The sequence below is a fragment of the Cynocephalus volans genome, chromosome 8 (assembly GCF_027409185.1).
Source record: "Cynocephalus volans isolate mCynVol1 chromosome 8, mCynVol1.pri, whole genome shotgun sequence".
In the NCBI taxonomy this organism is placed as follows: Eukaryota; Metazoa; Chordata; class Mammalia; order Dermoptera; family Cynocephalidae; genus Cynocephalus; species Cynocephalus volans.
In genome coordinates, this window is record NC_084467.1 from 74,982,257 (window position 1) to 75,003,335 (window position 21,079).

At 35.7% G+C, this 21,079-nt stretch overlaps 1 protein-coding gene across 1 annotated transcript in view; it reads right to left on the reverse strand.

Annotated features, from left to right (window-relative positions):
* ZNHIT6 (zinc finger HIT-type containing 6) overlaps nt 1-21,079 on the reverse strand; it is a 60,887-nt gene that overhangs the window by 15,123 nt on the left and 24,685 nt on the right. Inside the window, exons 6-8 of the mRNA XM_063105472.1 lie at nt 18,292-18,360; nt 16,662-16,742; nt 15,150-15,227 (exon numbers count right to left, since the gene is read on the reverse strand). Of these exons, the coding sequence (XP_062961542.1) occupies nt 15,150-15,227; nt 16,662-16,742; nt 18,292-18,360 (228 nt within the window). The remainder of the gene's footprint in view (nt 1-15,149; nt 15,228-16,661; nt 16,743-18,291; nt 18,361-21,079) is intronic.

Genomic DNA, 21,079 nt, shown 5'->3' on the forward strand with positions numbered 1-21,079 from the left:
CAGAAGAATCTGTTGTAATATCGCCTTTTTCATTTCTAATTTTGGTTATTTGAGTCTTCTCTCTTCTTTTTTTTGTTAGCCATGCTAATGGTTTGTCAATTTTATTTATCTTTTCAAAAAACCAACTTTTTGATTCGTTGATCTTTTGAATTGTTTTTTGGTTTTCAATTTCATTCAGTTCTGCTCTGATCTTAATGATTTCTTTCCGTCTGCTAAATTTAGGTTTGGATTGTTCTTGTTTTTCTAGTTCTTTAAGGTGAAGTGTTAGGTTGTTCACTTGCCATCTTTCTATTCTTCTGAAGTGAGCATTTAATGCAATAAATTTTCCCCTCAATACTGCTTTTGCAGTATCCCACAGGTTTTGGTATGATGTATCATTGTTTTCATTAGTTTCAATAAACTTTTTGATTTCCTGCTTGATTTCTTCTTGGACCCATATGTCATTAAGTAGAATGCTGTTTAATTTCCATGTGTTTGTATAGTTTCCAGAGTTTTGTTTGTTATTAATTTCTAGTTTTAATCCATTGTGGTCTGAGAAGATACATGGGATAATTCCAATTTTTTTGAATTTATTGAGACTTGATTTGTGACCTAATATGTGATCTATCCTGGAGAATGATCCATGTGCTGATGAGAAGAATGAATATTCTGAGGTTGTTGGGTGGAATGTTCTGTAGATATCTGCCAATTCCAATTGGTCTAGAGTCTTGTTTAGATCTTGTGTTTCTCTACTGATTCTTTGCCTAGATGATCTGTCTAATATTGACAGTGGGGTGTTCAGGTCCCCTGCTATTATGGTATTAGTGTCTGTTTCCTTCTTTAGGTCTAATAGAGTTTGTTTTATAAATCTGGCTGCTCCAACATTGGGTGCGTACATATTTATGATTGTTATGTCTTCTTGATGGATCAGTCCTTTTATCATTAAGTAGTGTCCCTCCTTGTCTCTTTTTATGGTTTTTAGTTTAAAGTCTATTTTGTCAGATATAAGAATAGCTACTCCAGCTCGTTTTTCTTTTCTGTTGCATGGTAAATCTTTTTCCATCCTTTCACTCTTAGTCTGTGTGAATCTTTATGGGTGAGGTGGGTCTCTTGTAGGCAGCATATAGTTTGGTCCTGCTTTTGGATCCAGTCAGCCAGTCTGTGTCTTTTAATTGGGGAATTTAAGCCTTTAACATTAAGAGTTGTTATTGAAAGGTGTTGATTTATTCCTAGCATTTTATTGGTTGTTTGGTTGTCTTAGGTGTCTTTTGTTCCTTGCTTTCTGATTTACTGTTTGTTTTCTGTGCTTGTTGGTTCCTTAGGTTGTAGATAGTGTTTTTGTTAGCTTGTTTTCTCTTCATGAATGCCATTTTTATTGTACTAGCAGGTTTAGATTCTTCTTGGGTTTTTATGGCAGTGGTAGTTATTTTTCAGGAACCAAACCCAGTACTCCCTTGAGGATTTCTTGTAAGGGTGGTCGTGTGGTAGTGAACTCCCGCAGTTTTTGTTTGTCTGAGAAATATACTATTTGCCCCTCATTTCGGAAGGATAGCCTTGCAGGGTAGAGTATTCTTGGCTGGCAATCTTTGTCTTTTAGTATTTTGAAAATATCATCCCATTCCTTTCTAGCTTTTAGGGTTTGTGATGAAAAGTCTGATGTTAACCTGATTGGGGCTCCCTTATAGGTGATTTGACGCTTCTCTCTTGCAGCTTTTAAGATTCTCTCTTTGTCTCTGAGTTTTGCCAATTTGACTATGACATGTCTTGGAGAAGGCCTTTTTGGGTTGAATACGTTTGGAGATCGTTGAGCTTCCTGGATCTGAAGATCTGTGATTTTTCCTATACCTGGGAAGTTTTCTGCCACTATTTTGTTGAATATGTTTTCAATGGAATCTCCATTTTCCTCCCCTTCTGGAATACCCATGACTCGGATATTTGAGCGCTTGAGGTTGTCTGATATCTCTCTCAGATTTTCTTCCATGTCCTTGATTCTTTTTTCTTTCTTTTTGTCTGCTTGTGTTATTTCAAACAGCCCATCTTCAAGTTCAGAGGTTCTCTCTTCAACTTCGACAAGCCTGCTGGTTAAACTCTCCGTTGTGTTTTTTATTTCGCTGAATAACTTCTTCAGTTCAGCAAGTTCTGCTACATTTTTTTTCAGGACATTGATTTCCTTGTATATTTCCTCTTTCAGATCCTGTATACTTTTCCTCATTTCATCATGATGTCTAGCTGAGTTTTCTTGTATCTCATTCAGTTTCCTTAGAATTATCACTCGAAATTCCTTGTCAGTTATTTCAAGGGCTTCTTGTTCTATAGGATCTAGAGTATGAGATTTATTAACTTTTGGTGGTGTACTTTCTTGATTTTTTGTATTTCTGGTGTCTTTTTTTTGGTGTTTATTCATTGTGGCAGGGGGTTTCACAGTCCACCGGTTTGAGACTAATGACTAACTAGGATGTTGCTGTGGTTGCCAATTTGGTATGGCTCCATCCGTGACTGCTCAGTTGGCCTCTAGTGTCTTGTGTGTGTGGTTGCCTCGGGTCTTGGGCTTCTCCGGGGATCCACCTTTCTGGTCAACTTGGACTCTGCTGGGCTGGTGGATCATGTACCACAGGGTGTGTGATCTCTGTTGAGCTTTCACTTCCTGTACAGGACTTCTCCCCGTTCCGTGTGCTCTGGCCCAGGCTGTTAGATCGTGCAGTGGCGACCCCACCGGGTGTGTGGTTTCTGTCGAGTCTCCGCCTCCCTGGCCGCACGTCTCCCCCCCTCTGTGCACACTGTGCTGGGCTGGGGTGTGTCTTCTGCACCTCTCGTCTATCAGCTGGGCCTTCAAGACCCTGCTCAGGACCGCCTCGCCCAGGAAGTCTACCAGGTTTCTGCTAGGCACAGACGACCGGTCTCTCTGGGTGCCTTTGTAGCACTGTGTAGATCTTTCTCGGGTCTTGTTCACCTTTGTATCCCCCCGGTATAAACCGAGTCTAGTGCCCACCTGCAGCCTGCTCTCCGGCAGGTTCAAGCGGACCTGGGAACTCTCCTACCACACTATTCCCAACCAGAAATTTGTTAGGCTTTTTTCCAAACTGGTGGTCGCAGAGATGGTATCTGCCTCCCAGTAACAGGAAGTTTACCGGGGCCGGAGTCCAGGGTGTGGTGGAGTGACAGTCGGCCCGCCCGTACTTCCTTGCCCTCCCAACACTGGTCGGGACGCCCCACGCCCCCAGCCCCGCCAGAGAACCGCGGAGGGAGTGGGAGAGGAGGTCAGTCCGCAGGCTCCGGAAAGCCCCGTGCCAGGCCAAGCAAATGGGCTCAGTGATGGCCGAGCAGGGCGGAGCTGCCCGCACCTGGGAAAATGGAGGCAGCACCGGGGTGGTGAGTGGCCTGGTGGTGCAGGCGGGAGCCGCGTGGGCATCCACCCCCCGAACAGAGCTGTGCCAGGGATCACTCACAGTGCTGTGCCAGGTTGGGTGTTCGCTCTCTGTCTCTGGTTTGTCGCCTTCCGTGTTCTCGGCGCTGCCGCCTCGGGCTGTTCAGTCGCGGCGCGGCTCGGGCGCTCCCAGGAGTCTTCTTTAATGCCGGCCTGAAACCTCGAATCCTGAATAGGGCAGCTGGCCACCTTCAGTGCGGCCCCAGCCTCCGGGGTCCTGGCTGCATCCACAGCAGCCCTGGCGCCGTGTTCCCTGTTTCAAGACTCGCTTTTGCAGCTAAGAATCAGTTCTTTTCCTGCTCCACACTTCAAAGCTGTTGCCTGTAAATGAGGCAGCCTCTCCTGCCGGGGGCAAAGTGGCGTTGAGCCCCCACGACCGGCCAGCAGCTGTAGTCCTCCCTTAAGAGATGGCCAGAGGAAGGTCCACAAGTTTCCCGGCTGCCTGAGGCCCAGTGGCCGCCTTTTCCACCTCAGCTACTCCGCGCCAGCCGCCGCAGCCGCCGCCATCTTGAAACTCCTCCCACCACACCTTAACTCTCATTTTAACTCACCATTGCTGTAAACATTTTTTGTGTTTAAGAAAACTTATTCAGATTCTTCGGACTTTTTTGCTTATACATAACCAAAAATAATTTTGGAAAACAATGATACTTTTGTACATTTTTAAATAGACATCTAAAATTTCATTTAAAATCTTTACTCACAAGCTTAATAGATGAAAAGAAAATAATTTATGGTATATAGTAAATATTGATGATTTAAAATAAAACTGTTACATTACTCTTAAGTAAATTCACTAGAATCTAAATACCATGGCAATATGATACCAATATCACCCAATTAAAAACTGTATACATAAGCTTTTCTCTAAGTTAGAAATCTTATTCAGTTCCTTTTTTTCCTTGACCTTGTATTTCCATTCAATTCTCTCACAGAATTTTATCCTAAATATGTCTATGCTTGACAATCTTCTACTAATTACCCAATCATACTTCTCTGAAACAAAAATGTCCATGTGAATTAAAATTTTAATTTTATTACCTATGACCTTGAGACTTTAACTGTTAAAATTTCTTCTGGACTAATTGTTAGCATAAAATTCATCAAAACAATATAAATATACTAGACACAAACTAAGATTTTGGAAATGCATCTCTCAATATGTAGACAAGCACTAATGACTTCTATTAGAGGCAAAGGTGTTTACTATTAATTCTTAGATTAAGTGATTTTTCCCCCATTTTTCAACTCAGTACCCACTAACAGAATCCAATTCTGAAAGGAAAACAAGAGAAAGTTTAAGTAACCTGTAAACCCTTGTTCTTCACTACCCTCTCCTTCATCACAGTTATTTTCAAACATCTACCTAAAAGGCATAAATGGTCTTTGGCTATTTATATGAGAAATCTGAAAGTAGTTAATACTGTTCTTAGAAGTTCTGGAATTCCTTCGGTTTTCTCTAATATATATTTAATTCTGTACCAAACTTAACTTTTAATATACTCAGCTATCTAATGGTAGGAGATTTTAACTTTAAACACACAGTTCTAAGTTTCCTACGTAGACTATCTTCAAAGTATGTTTTTCAATTATTCTCTGTAAGCCTGAAACCAGATAATCTAATTTTCCATTTCTAGTTCAATTAGGTAAAGGGTACAGACTAACATCTTAAAGTGTGTAAAACTGTGATCCTAAAAAATCCATCCAAATATCAATTGACATATTTCTCACAACTTAAACAAGTCAACTGAATAAACATCTACCAAATACTTATTATATAGAAAATATGTTAGATGTTGTATGGGATCCAAAAATGTCCTCAGGGGAGTTTACCACCCTGGCAAGTGTTTCTCAAAGTGTAGTCCCATGAATAACAGATCAGGGTTCCCCAGGAAGCAAAGATTGTGATGGCCGAGCGTTTCTGGGTCTTATGTAAGTTTTACTAAACCAGAACCTCTGAGGGTGGGCTAGAAATCTACATTCTCAACAACTGTCCTAGATGATTATGATGGACAATGAAATCTGAAAAGCACTGGTCTGAGAAGAGAAGAAATATAGGTTGTATGTTCAGCTGGGGAGATGTTTATGGTAAGGGAGAATAATTGGCAGGTAGGGGCATGGGCTAGGTGAAAAGCAAGGAGGGATTTGGTAGGACTATACAGTAAGGCAGGCAAGAGACCAGGCTCTTAGTTGACTAGGGCTGAGAGCTGGTATCCTGGAAGGCAGAGTCTAGGAGTCAAGAGTCTGAGCAAGTAACATGACTTGGGAGGTCAGCTCTGCTCCAAGGTAGGTCATTGCTTGAAGGTGAGTGGGTGTTAGTGAAAGCCAAAAAGGGGTCAGGTGGACCTCACCGAATGCTTTACACAGGCAAAATAAATTTCTTTTAAAAAGCACAGGAGAAAGTATCTTACTGCTTAACTTCACTGAAAATAATTTTAAAATATTTCATAGTAAAGATCCATAAAGACCCAAAGAAAGTAACCTTAGTTTTCATTTTAAGAACATCCTTTCAGTATGGAAATAAAATCATCCAAGACAAATAGCTCATACTTTCATTAGTTGTTTTTCAAACAAAATATGCTCCAAAATTATTAACTAAAACCAGTGTAATGGGAAACAACTAATAGAATCTGCACAGAATGGTAGTACCTTCAGAAAGAGTAATAATTTTCTGTGATACTCATGAAATTAAATCTAGATGATGCTTTATTGGGTTGGGCTTAAAATCTAAACTCTTGGTTTTATATGCCAATTTTGGGAAATAGAACAAAGGCAACTGGTTTGTGCTTCCATCAATGATAATTCTGGTGGTATCCATGCGAAGATGCCCTTGTCCTCCTTTGGACACCATTTTTATGCCTTTCATTTTTGATGTATATCTATTGTGGTATTTACCATATGTCCATCTCCCCTCCTAGACTGAACTCCTTAAGACCTAGTGTTTTAGATATCCATTTATCCCTAGAGCTTAGTACTGTGCTGGCACATGGAAAGGGCTCAATGAATATAGACTTTGATAAGTCTTAACCCACTGATGCTTAAGGTCAAGTTAATATATCAAAAAGCCTGCCCTCTGAGCAGGTGCTATTTTCCTCAAATAACTTTTAAATTATACTGGCCCTTGCTACAATTATGCTCTCTCTCTCTCTCTCTCTCTCTCTCTCTCATTTTACATATTGAGAATTGAAGTCCCCAACTGGTTAAATGATACAAAGTCACAAATAACCAATAAACAAATCCATCAGAGCAAGGATCAGCAAATGACAGCCAATGGGCCACATCTAGCCCTCTGTCTTTATTGTAAATAAAGTTTTACTGGAACACAGTCATGCCCATACATTTACACAGTCTACAGCTGCTTACAGCTGCTTATGTGCTACAATGGAAGAGTTGACTACTTGCAATCATATGGCCCACAAAGCCAAAAATATTTACTATCTGGTCACTTAGAAAAATTCCAAGCCCTGTTTTAGAATATTTAAGTAGCATCAATACCTACCACAAAACAGGCACACATACATTTAAGTAAATTAGTACCTTATTTATTAAAAAATTAAGATTGAACTCCTACTATGAGAAAGTCTGACAGTGCTGAAGGAAATATAACGACAATAATGCCTAAGGTAGCCACTGTCTTCAAAAGAAAATTTATCATCATATGGAATAAATTTTATTGGGATAAAATACAACACAGGACTGTAGAAACTTATGAGAAGTACTAAGCATCTTTTGATGTTCAAAAGATAAGAAAATTACATCCAGTTTGGCAGAAGGGAATGGGCTCAACTGTAAACAGTGGAAAACAGTAATCTACCTTGAAAAATGGAGAGGAAAGGACATGTGGAAGACTCATTACGCAGGTCAATTATGTAAGGCAGGGTGACAAGGCAGAAGAAGTCAAGAAGTCAAAAATGCTTGGCTCCAAGGTTATGCCTGGCTTACTCGAAGAATGACAGTGCCAGTAACAGGAAATAGGCACCATCATTTGTTGACTGTTTACTAGATGCCAGGAACATAGTCAGTCAATTTAATACAAAACACACACACCCACACCCACACACACCCACCCACGCACACCTACCCCCGCACACACCAGGAAGACAAGGATGTTGTGTAATGAGACCTAGATATGTTGAGTTTAAGATTTAATGAGATGTATAAACTAAGATAGATAGAAACCAAGATTTGGAGCTGGGGAGAAAGGTTTGAAATATAACTAAATTTGGGAGTCATTTGTACAGAGGTTAACAGTTGATGACATCTTAAATAAGCCCCTGAAATGTAATATTTTTCTGATATCCAATGTCAAAAGAAATGTAAACTAACATGATTGGGTATCTGCTCCCTTGTAGTGAGTGGTGAGTGGTCTGTTGGGAATATAGCTAACATTGAACTTAGAGTACTTCGCAGAAGTATAAGAAATTATTTGGCTGAAATAATCTGTTATTTCTTTTTTTAAAGTAATGCATAATATAGTCAACTGCCAGCCATATGGAACTTTTTATTTTAAACAGATTTCCTCCTTTTACTTTGAAAGTAATCTCCAGGATTAAAAAAACAAACAAAAAAACCCTCAATATTCAATGGGTCATTTCAGCAAGATGTTGACCTGAATGTTTTTCTAGTTGCAGCTCAAAATACTTGAATAATACATATTTATTGAGAGTGACTGGCTGTGTGTCAGGCATTACACTAAGGAGCTGATGTATTAATTCAAATTCATCTTCATAATGATGAAATATCATTCCTGTCCTAATCCTCACTTTCAGATGGGAAAAGGAAGGCTTAGTAACTTTCCAATGCCTGTATTACATTTAAAACACTATTTTGACTTTACAGAAAATATTTGATGTAGGTTTTTGGATAAAAGCAAAAAGGGTATTTTGAAACATCTCATAATTTGAGTTAGGTTTAAGAAGCAGTGACTTAATAAATTCAGTATCTGGCAAGACTTTTAGACTACAAAATCTAAGCTGGAACCTCTTAAAGTAAAATAAGGTCTACTTCTCCATAGATTACGTATTCTGGAAGGATAATATTACTATTTCTTACTGGAATATAATTTAATTCTGAATGGATCCTAATCATAAAGGAATAGTATAGAGAGGTTATTCTTTTTGAAAATAATGTTCCAGAAAATGATGCCACCTCTACTTCAAACTTAACATGCCCTAAAGCCTCTCCATTCTTTACCTCCGTCATTCTGTAAACAGCATCCATGCCAGAATCCTTAGCCATCTTTGCTTCCTATTCATTGTCCCCCATAGCCAACTGGTCACCAAGTCCTTCTGACTTTTCTACTTGAGTTTTACAGAGCCTACTACCAAGAGGATGTGATCCAAACTTAGCATTAGTGTTGGATCCTGAAGTAACTCAACTTCATTAAAAAAAAATTTTAAATACTGCTCTGTACCCACCTACATTTCAACCTCCTCAAAACACTTACTTGCTTTTTTTTTTAAACAACATATTATATTATGCTCTTACACATCTTGGGGCCCTCTTTACCCTCCTCTAGCCATGGACCATTCACCTTTAATAAGAATCAAACATCACATCCATTACAAAGCCTTCTCTGATAATGCAAGGACAGCTACTACCCTCCCTGTATCCTCACAGCACTTAGACACGGCTCTATTATAGAATATGTGTGCATCTGTTTTCCCCACTACAACAGAACGGTATCTTATTCATTCTTATATAAGTCCCAATTTTTATTTATAAGAGGGCACTTCAAAAAATCCACAGAAAAATACAATTGAAAGATAATATGAATCTTTCCATTAACTTTTTGAAGTATCCATGTATGCCTAGAGGATTAAATGAGCTTAATCAATTTTTTTTTTAGTAAATTTGGAAAGAATCATCCTGCAACTGCTTAAACCAGCAAAACCAGGAAGATATACAAACATCAAAGCAGCAAAGTAAATATAAAGAACAGAAAATGTACCTGAACTTCTTTATGGAAAATAATTCCATTAATCAGTAAAAGTAAAATCTAGGCTTAAAATTTAACAGATTTGGGAAATTACAACAAAATGGAGAGAGTTGAAGCTTTCAGTTTTATAAATTCTTCTGTCAGTAATAAGTCAGCATCAAGTGCCTGGTACTACCAATGTAGGCTTTTAAGGTTCTAAAACACTCATGTACTTTCTCAGAATAGAAAGGTGGTACAAAATAATGTGGCAGGAAGACAAGTGTATCTTTATTAACCAAGCACTTTACAAATGAATGATCTCCTCCACTGGGAATGTAAGCTTCACAGAGGCAGAAATGGTTTTTCTTACTGCTATAGCCCCAACATCCAGAATAGTACCCGAACCTTGGGTACTCACTAGGTGTTTGCTAAATGAATTAATAAATTTATTCAAGGAGTATTATCTTTTGTAAGAGAAGACAAATTCAAACCCTATGTATTCTGGAAAAAAACCCTCCCAAATAGATCAGCAATAAATTACTTAGACATGTATTCTATGGTCACAATTTAAAAATAAAAGTCACGTATGGCCAAGCTAATACCTGCTCTAGCTGATCAGCTATATCATGATACAACTGCCATAAACCCTCCAAGAACAGAAAACAAAACCAATGGACATTGGCAACATCAAGTATTTGGTAAAAAGTCTATTCTGAAGTTACTAGAATGCCGTAAATCGTAGGATACATTGAAAATCAAATAGCCACAAAGAAAACTACACGTTTCTGCCTTCCAAGCACTTTTGAGGAAATAACAAAATCCTCCTACAAAGCATGCTTTTCTTAAATTAGAGTGTAACATTTTATAACCTATAATAATCTTCTTTAGATGTTCTCTGAATGTACTTTCCTTTAATGATATAACTTGTAATTATGTATATAATCAAATGTAAATGTTCATCTTAGCCTATCCATGAATGCATTATATGGAAAACACTGTGGTTTAAAAGCTTCCTGATTAAAACAAAAAAATCTATGTCTAAAATATATACCTCCAAAGAATCTAATTTTATTTATGATTAGAAAATACTTATAAAATTGGGAGGCTATTCAGAACCTAATTTCTTTAGAAATTAGGATGAATATGTCTTGAGGCCTGAAATAATAATCAGAAATATAAGGATGTACTCTACCCGTTTAAGTCTACCTTCAGGATAAAAGCTACCTCAATCGGAATTTCTAACATTACTATTGCCTTCAAGTGATGCCATCAGTACTCAAAATTAAATAGGGTTGCAATTCTTAAATCTTGCCATGGGTCATAACCTTTTTTTCTTTCCTCTGCTTTGGTGGTATTTCCATATATTATTTAGCTCAAGTAAACACCTTAAATGATGAAATGTGGAGGACAAGCTTTTTACACAGATAAGGTAGAATCAAAGTACTTTTCATGTTACTAAGTCTGGCTCAGGTTTGGTATCAAAACAGTCCATTCTAGGTATTCCTTACAGTCAACATCACTTAGCTTTTACTTTACTAATCTACCATTCCTTCCCCTTTGAGGATTAAAAGGTTAACCCAAGGCCCAACTTTGGTCCTCTTTGGGATACTAAAGATGGACTGTTATAATATTAGAGACAGTAAAGGACCTTAAAGGAAAATGAAGCACAGAAAACTTGAATGCCTAGAACTAGGTCATCTGACTTTCATTTCAGTGTACTTGTCTGACATTTTTGGGGTAAAGGTTTACCCCTATTGGCTCTTTGTTAAAATAAGTCTTAACAATTTGACTGGTATTAACACTTAACTCTTCCTGAGTTCTGGTCTCTAGGTATCCTGATTTCTTTCTATGCAGCTGCATGAAAGCTATTTCCTCAATGCTCCCCTTTGGGTCATGTCATAGACATTTCTGTCACAAGTCTAGAAAATATAGATCTGCTAGAACAAGCTGAGATTTCTATCCCCTTTACCTCTTCAAGGATTTATAATACACATTCCCAAGTTAAAAACAAATGCTGTCTGGGCCCAAGGAGTCTGTCCTATATATTATAAACTTTAAAATACTCACAATTCTATATCTATCTTTTATCACACACAATTCTGATTTCCCTGATTGTGGAAGAAGAGGATATTTGGTCGAAGAGTCAAGTTTGACTGGCTTACTGATGTGGTGCATTTCTTCATTAGACACACCCCAGGTTGCCTTGACTTAAAATGGAAATATAACAAAATGTCCCTTTCAGGTAAGGAAGGAAATAAAAATGGAAACAACAAAGAAACAAACAAACCAAAATAAATCAACCAAACAAGCCAAAAACAAAAAAAAAACCAAAAAACCACACACAAGAAAAAAATAAATCTTTTGTTCTTAGAAGTTGTAACAAAATGACATAAATTGCCTTCCTAAGCAGTGGTGAAGAAGTTTAATTATTTGGCTAACAGAATAGGTAAATAGGTAACCATGGTCAAGCTGATGCTAAAACTCACCAAAACAGATATTTTTATTTAATTCTATAAAAGCAATCTGGTACTTCAAATACACCCTTATTAATTTAAAAAATTAAAATAAAAATCCCACTCATGTATCTATTAAAATAGTAGCTAATGACTACTATTTATAAAATGTCAAGGTCAGGGCCGAGCCCGTGGCGCACTCGGTAGCGTGCTGCGCTAGGAGCAGTGGCGACGCTCCTGCCGCGGGTTTGGATCCTATATAGGAATGACTGGTGCACTCACTGGCTGAGTGCCGGTCACGGAAAATAAAATAAAATAAAATAAAATAAAAAAATAAAATAAAAAATAAAATGTCAAGGTCAGATAAGTAAATACAAAGGAAATGGTGAGGCAGCATTTAGTTTTATTCTCCCTACTGCACTTAATAAGAATTTTCAGAACCAAATGGATAACACTTTTACTGTTTCCCTTCCACATTTATTCTGGAGCCAATTATAAGTTGCCCCCACACTAGCAGTCTACGACAAGGAGTTGGCAAATGCTCAGAGTGGTACAGAAGTGCTAGAAATGGTTGAACAGAGACTGTCACCACATTGTCAGGAGAAGACTGGAAGAGCATATATTAGTCCTATGGCCTAGAGAAGATGAGATGAGACAACTATCCTAAAAAGTATTTAACTTTTCATAAAGGCCCTCAGAGATATTCTCTTAGTTGGCTTATGAGACTGAAGCCATAGTATACTCATCAAGTGTGCACCATAGTATAAAACATGAATAACATTTACATGAACTACTGATTAGATAAAATATGGTGCATGTCAAGAAAGGAACTGAATTTATAAGAGGAAACAGATAATAAAAGAATCAATGATTGACCATAGTTAAGTTCCAAGGGAATGACACAAACTGTTTTGTTTAAACATAAATTATATGGAGTTCATTTTAGAATTTTACTAAACAAAACTGAAAGAACGTCACTTTTTATATTGGCATTTCTTAACTAATTACATTAAATGTTTGAGTCTCAATTTCAGAACTATTGAGTTTGGTTAACATGGATGTTGTATGCTGTACCCCACAGATATGTACACTGAATTATGTTTCAATTATAAAAAAAAAGTTTAAAAGGTACAGTTAGATAGGAAGAGTAAGTTCTGGTACTCTAGGGTGACAATAGCTAATAATATTGCATTGTATATTTCATTGTATATACAATAATATTCATTGTATATTGCATTGTATGTAAGTTCTGGTACTCTAGGGTGACAATAGCTAATGATATTACATTGTTTATTTCATTGTATATACAATAATATTCATTGTATATTGCATTGTATGTAAGTTCTGGTACTCTAGGGTGACAATAGCTAATAATATTGCATTGTATATTTCAAGATAGCCACAAAAGATGATCTTGAATTTATAACCACAAAGAAATGATGTTTAAGTGATAGATATGCTAACTATTCTGATTAGATCCTTATACAATATATGCATGAAGTGAAACAACCAACTGTACCCCACAAACATGTACAATGAAAAAAATAAATTAAAAAAATTTTTAAAGTCTTGGCAAAAACAAAACAACAAAACATGGATGTTGTAACTCTGGACAACTATCTTTGCAGAAACTACAGAGATTTCTGGGCCGAGCCCGTGGCGCACTCCGGAGAGTGTGGCACTGGGAGAGCGGCGACGCTCCTGCCGTGGGTTCGGATCCTATATAGGAATGGCTGGTGCACTCACTGGCTGAGTGCCGGTCACGAAAAAAAAGGCAAAAAAAAAAAGAAAGAAAGAAAGAAAGAAACTACAGAGATTTCTATCCTCCTCCCATTTGGGACCCCAAATCTTTCAGGAGAAGGAGGGGAGTTAAAACAAGAAATGCATGTAAGCATACTGAACTGAGAAGTCTAGGAAAAGGACTATCACAGAAAACCTGAATTTTTCATCACTGAACCATGATCAATGATATAAAGTTGGGAGTATTTGGTAAGAAAATAGGTCAAGATTTAGTATTTAAGATCCCTTCTTAGCAATAAAGTCTTAAAATCTTATGTGTAGATCTTTTATAAGAATACATTTATCAGTAATAGTAGTAGGAATTACAGTGATAATAATAATAGTAATAGCAGTTGTAATAATAGTAATAAAAGCATGCACTTAACATGTGCTAAATGAATTATCTTCATTTTATAGTTATTATTATCATCCCATAGGAAACTAAGGCAAGACAGGCTATGTAATTTACTTAAGTTAACATAATTAGAAGCAGGCAGAGCTAGGATTCAAATCCAGCTTTGCATTCGCAGCTTGGATTTTTTTATTTTATTTTTACTCTTTCAGGTGCTTTATTGCAATGAATAAAACTAAATTTTGAATTCGGAATGATGTATCATTGTTTTTCACAATTGTTTTATATCAGTTCTTTAACGAAGTTAAAAAATGAGTTTTCACACATGCATTTAAAATTTAAATTTCTGCAAGGCTGATAAAAGACGTACCTCCACCTGCTTCATATAAGTGAACTAAACTAAATTCTGAACTACAAATAATATATCATTTTCTTTTACATATGTTTTATACTGATGTTTCTGGAACATTTTTCCAAAGCTGGTTTTCAATAAGTTTTCATATACACATTTAAAACCTTAATTTCAGCACAGTAGAAGAGAGATGCACTTCACAGGTTGGACCCTTAAACTTCTAAGCTATACTACCAAATGAATCATAGAGACCGACCAGAACCAGTCTGAATTGGATCTAGTACTTTTGTTAACTAAACCACAGAAAAGAGGAGAAAACCATAACAGTTCTTTAAAGATTGGTGTTTTGCAATTCAGTATGCTGACACATAACTGGCACTTAAGCAGACTTTGCGGGAACACTGAAAGATCATCTAGAGCAGTCTAATTCATCATTCTGTTAACTGAAGGAACAAAGCTCAGGGATGTTAAGAACTTTCTCCAATCATATGGGTTGTTAGAACCTAGCTCTCTTCACATTTCTATGCAGTGTTCTTTCCACTACAATATATGCAATGGGCAGTTGATTATATGAATTCTTGTATTTACGAAGGTATAAATTTGAACACTGGAACTGTGTCATATAAAATATTTCTTGAAATAAGATGGGATTTAGAAATATTAATTGTACATGGTGATGTTTTAAAATATTCCAGCCAGGGTAATTTTTCAACCAAATTTATCTTATAATAAATACGATTATTTTAGAATTTTAATTTGAAAGTTATTTTAAAATCTAGGTTTTTTTTGATAGCCAGATAATTAGTATAATAACTACTTCAGCTAATCAAGCTACTTAATTATATTACAGAATTAGAAAATATTTAAAGAAACGGAGAAGGAAGCAATTTTACCTTACTAAATTTTGCTGCATATATTCAACCTTCATTAAAATTTGAACCCCAGTCTGAGAGCAAATGTAGGCTTTCAACCTGAAACAAAAACACCGTATTGAAGGAAGCAAAATTGATTTTTAGTATATTTCAGGTACTGTTATGAAGATTCAGCATTTATGAGCAGCTAATAATAATTAAAATTCATCTATCCAAGCATAGAAAAGGAGGTAAAGATGTTTTATAACCAAGAATCTGAAAAAAAAATACCTGTCTTCTCTCCATTCAATTAAACATTTTAAATTAAAATATACCAGTGTCAGTGAATTAATTTGGCTATTTTATACATTTATTTTTTTAAAAATGTATCCAATTCAGTGACATATTTTGTCTTACTGCCAAGTATATGGGTAACAATAACAACTAGATTAACAGTTATAAGAAGGAAAGAAACTCAGTTATCAAGCTGTCCCAAAGACATTGCTTTGACATATGAAATGGGTCTGGATTAGTCTAAGCACTACCGTTTACCAAAGGGAGAAGAATGAGATTTAACTTGAACTGGATCAGACATTTTAGAATCCACCTAGTCTAAATTTTAAACACCAGGTTACTCTGCAACTAAACCAAGCATTCATATTCCAAGCAAGTACCATCTGGTGAAAATAAAGTCAACTGGGTTCCTGCCCAGGAGCACTAATAACTCGCACTCTATAATAATGGTTTCCTCTTTTGAGCACCGCCTAGTGTATGCTAGACCCTATACTAGGAACTTCATATACACTATTTCTTTTAAACTTCATAACCCTATCTAGTAGGTACTATCACTCTCATTTCACTGATGGAAAAATTAAGGTGCAGACGTTGGGTAACTTGCTCCTGATCACACAGCTAATAAGGGACAGAGCCAGCTATTCTAACCCAGATGTACATGACTGACTCTTTCCACTATGCTATGTTAACCACTTTTGTCCATGCTGTTTTTCTGGATGGGAGGCAGAGTGTACCTTACCTAATTCTATGAAGACTTGGCTGAAAGAGGATTTCCTGTCTTTTAACAGTTACTTGGAAACTCTTAATTTAAGGTTTTTGGTTCAACTTGAAAGGCAGTTTAGTTTAAGGGTTAAGAGTGCAGACTTTAACTCTAGACTGCCTATGTTTGAATCCTAGCTTCCCTGCTTATTAGCTATATGAAGTTACTTCACCACTTTAAGGCTTAGTTTCCCCATCTGTAAAAAGGCATAATAACAGTAATCTACCTTACACAGTTATTGTTAAGATTAAATGAATTAATACATTTATTACTCTCTGCTTCAAAGAGTGTCTGGAACACAGTAAACAGTGAGTTTTAACTAATGTTGTTACTTACAAATTGACATTCAGTAAACAGCAAGGAAACAGGATATAAGTAAATTGCACCAACAGATCACATTCTAATAAAGTCACGGCTTTACGTAATAAACATGCACCTAACATGCATGTATTTTGACATTTTTAATTATTTCAGAAAATTACAAGATTTTTGAAGCATACCTTTGACGAATTACAGGATCAGACTTTTCAGGATCAATGTAAGGTTTTAAGATTTCATTAATAATTTTATCATCTGGTACTCTTTCCAACAAAGAAAAAAGAACATCTATATTATTATTTATAACTTTGTACTGAAGGTGTTAACTTAGTTACCAAATGTTGTGGCATCTTTGTTTAGATAACTGAGCAAAGATCTTTTTAGTCTTGGAAAATATAACATCCTTTTAAGCAAAAATTACTTAGGGAAAAAGCTCAAAAAAACTTCTTGGACACACTTAACAAGGTCTTAAAAAACAACATTTTGAGAAGCTCCTTATAAATCAATTATAAAAATATGAAGCCTCTTTAAACACACCTGTGTCAAACATGAAAAGAATGAAGTCAGGATGAAATATATTTGAAAATTGTAGAAATAAATCTGTAAAAAGGTTTCAGATGGTGCTAATTTCAGTGCACGTCAAGTTTATTCATTCTAAATCATATGACTAGGTTAAAAAATTGATGATAGTTTCCTTGGAAACAAAGCATTCTAAGTTTTCCAACATTCCAGTATATATACACATTGTTTTAAACTTTATATATAAAGCTGTAAAACAGAATTAACACAACATATTGAAACAGTAACTTTTACATTTATACATATTTGTATATACTTTTGGCTACATACCTTTATCTGTAAAAAGCCCTTTCCCTGTCTTTAGTCTGGTATGTAACCTCAAATAAAGTTCATCACTAAAATTCATGTGACAACCACAAAGACTGGACACTCATGTATAATGTAGATATATTCTAATATAATATTTAAACAGCAACTTTAAAATTTTCCTAACCCCCCAAAATCAAATAGTACACAACCATTAAAATTTTTAAATGACACTTGAAAATGTTCATAATATGAAAATAGGACAGCAAACTTTATGCAAATTAATTCCAATGATAAATATACATATATAGATGGTCCCTGACTTACTAACGATTTTTCAACTTTATGATGGGTTTATTTGGGTATTAAATGCATTTTCAACTTATGATATTTTCAACTTACGATGGGTTTATCAAGACATAGCCAAGAAGCATTTGCACACATGTCTAAAATGTCTTTTCTGAGGGATCCGCTATAAGGTTAATACTGGTAACTTTTGCATAGGAGAATTTTCAGCCATTTTTTACTTCCTATACAACCACCTAGCTTAAGAAACAGAAATTTTTCAGCCCTCTAGATTCTCCTTGTATCCCTCCCTCTCCTTATACCTGATGCCCCTGGTGAATTAACCACCATCATGACTTCTGTGTTAAACATTTCCCTTACAGTTCTACCTAACCTCTGGAGGTATTCCTAAAAAGTACACTATTTTGTTTTCTAGTTTTCATGGGTTTTTCTTTTTTTTCATATTTATAATAATATTTTATGCATTCTTCTTTAGCTTGCTTTTCTCAACATTATTTCTGAGATTCATCCATGCTGATGTGATCGTTTCATTAATTTTCAATGGTGTTTAGCATTTCATTGAATGAATATATCACAACTTACTCATTTTACTACTGACCTACATTTAGTTAACTGTTTATTTTAAATAGAGTCTTAAAATAAAAGCAAATCAGTTCTTAACAGACAGTGGTGATACTATACCTTTTTTCTATGTACTCAGCTTGACTTTGAGGAAACTTGAGCTTCACATGCCAACAAAACTGCTGTTTTCTGAAAGGGAAAATAATCATGTGAGGATCAAGGCAGACGATAGAAGTTTGAGAGCAAAGCAAACTTTCTGAATTTTCATTTTAAGATAATTCTAAATTATTCTTAGAATTTAACATCTTTTCTATTAAGAGCTATTTTCTTTTTTCTAGGATTTTAGAAACTATGTTTTTGAAATAATATACTTGTAAGGATTGTTAAGAGAAGAAAAAAATCAAGTGAAGCAGTTCTGAATTCCAAGGACTTCACATTCCTGAATTAGAAGGCAATTTCTCATAGTTCAGGGGATTTTGAGATCAGTGTGCCACACTACTTGAAGTTTACAAATAAATTTCCTCATGACCAAATACAATGAGCTGAGGTCTTTGCCTGACTAGTTTGGAAATTAGGTGAATGAAGTATTGTCTGATTGAGTCCAGCTGGCTGCAGATACACTTCTGAGACATGAGTACGTGCATTCAGTAGCAAAACAGTGGACAACAAGCTGGTTGCTAAGCAGAATGCACTTTGAGCTAGACCCTTTCCTTTCAGGTCTAAACTTTGGTTTGATATAGAATCAACAGTAATTATTCAATTGCCTGATTTTAGAAAAATGACCGTGTGTCCTATTTAACATATCTAAATTTAGGAACACAAGATACCATTCCTTTAAAAAAAAAAAAAATTAATGCTCAAAATATTGAATCCATTACAGAAATTTAAATGTCTTCACTACACGATGGTTTTTCACAATATTTTTCTTACTTAGAAGAAATTTCTAATGACCCATTGATAAGTTAACAGCTGGCAGCATCTCCTCCAAGCAATGACCCTGAAATGTCCTTGAAACCTACCCCTTATCAGTAAAGCCCCAATATCTAAAAGTTTTTAAAATTTAATCTAGTAGGGTATCTTCCACAAACAATTTATATGATTTAGTCAAATTTTTGCCAGAAGACAATGACCATAAACCTAAGTAAAATCCTTCCATAGGGGGTAAGTTATGACAGATCTGTATATGGCAGTTTTATATAATAACAAGACAGTTTTTGGCACAAGCTAGAGAAAAATATGCTTGATTACGCTTATGTCGATACTGCCACTTATTATACAAGAAACAATCAGGTTAAGTTTAATTTTTTTTTTGAAAGAACAAAGTCAAAAAGCATCCTTTACTAATCTAAAGGCCAGATGTCTAAAATCTGAGAATAAAACTTAAAAATTTGAATGCAAATGCAACAGTTATTAATTTTAAATAATTCCTCCAAAATGATATACCTTGTGATTTTCATTATTTGTGAAACGGGCATAGCATAACATCACTCACTATCTTGCTATAAGAGAGAAACTATCATTTCTCTCTTAGCAAGAAATAAACGGATTTTTGCTAACCTTAATGCATAATATGCTCTTTTTAAATGTATTTGTTTTTCCATGTTAGCTTGTGGGGGGGAAAAACGATCACCAACTTGTCATCTTATAGAATTGTAAATCATACTCAATCACCCCAATCATTGCTTGAGCAATTTTAAGAACCAGTCACCTTTTTTAATATTCAGTAAACGCTAAAAACCTTCCGAAAGTACTTAACATTCCAACACAAAGAGAGAAAAGCCCTTGGAAATCACTGTATTTGCTGTAGTTAACTACTTGTGGCTATAATGAAGTCATTCATTACAATTTTAGTATATATACATTATGAAATTATGACAATTACAAAAATCTTCCTATATTTATCCTCACTTCAAACATGAACAAATTTGAAAAGTACATTTACTTTTAAAATGTGATCTTGCAATATTTCAAAAACAAAGAAAAAGTGAATAATATAAAGAACACACAAGGCACCCACACTCAAACTTAACTCATTTACATACTGAGATGCTTTTTGAGATGCTTTTTTTCTTCTGAGAAATAAAAAGTTACTGATATGGTTGATGACCCTTTATACCATACCTTGATCCAAGGTGTGCCAAGAGAAATTGAAGGGTATTGTATAAAGAACTGCTGAAATGGGTGAGTTAATTATCTCTAAAGTAGCTTCCAATTCTTCAGTGTTCCTGAAATTCATGTAAATCCTGACATGGGCAATCAATTTTAAGATTCAAAGAATTAAGTTTGTTTCCCATTTTTCATAATTATACAGATATATATCCCACTTAAAAAAAAATACACATACACTAAAATCCCAGCAACACTACTTGGATTACTTGGATTATTTTCTAAAGATAGATTCCAAGAAGTACAGTCATTAGGAAAAAGCAGGGTCTCTCAACTTCAGCAGTGCCGGCATTCTGAACCAGATAATCTTTGTTAAAGGGGGGGCTGTCCTGTGCATTGTAGGATGTTTAGCAGCATCCCAGGACTCTACCAACTAGATGCCACTAAAAACACCCACACCACCAGTTGTGACAGTAAAAACTGCTTCCAGATATTGCAAATGTCCCCCGGGAGACAAAATCACTAGTATGAGAACTGCTGGAATAGAAGTTTGAACATTTATAATTACTCCTAATGCAATGGGTGTACTATTACCTAAATTCAAACAAAATGCCTTCAACTACAATAATGTCAGTATGCCTATGGCATATTAACATTCTCAAGAATGAAAATATTGTACCTAGAATGTTCTAGGTAACTTAGCACTCCAAGGCACTATGTTTAGAGTTTGATAATAGACTGGTGAAGTAATGGTGGCAATTATTAAACCTGACGTTCCTTTCTGGACAATCTGACAAAGTAA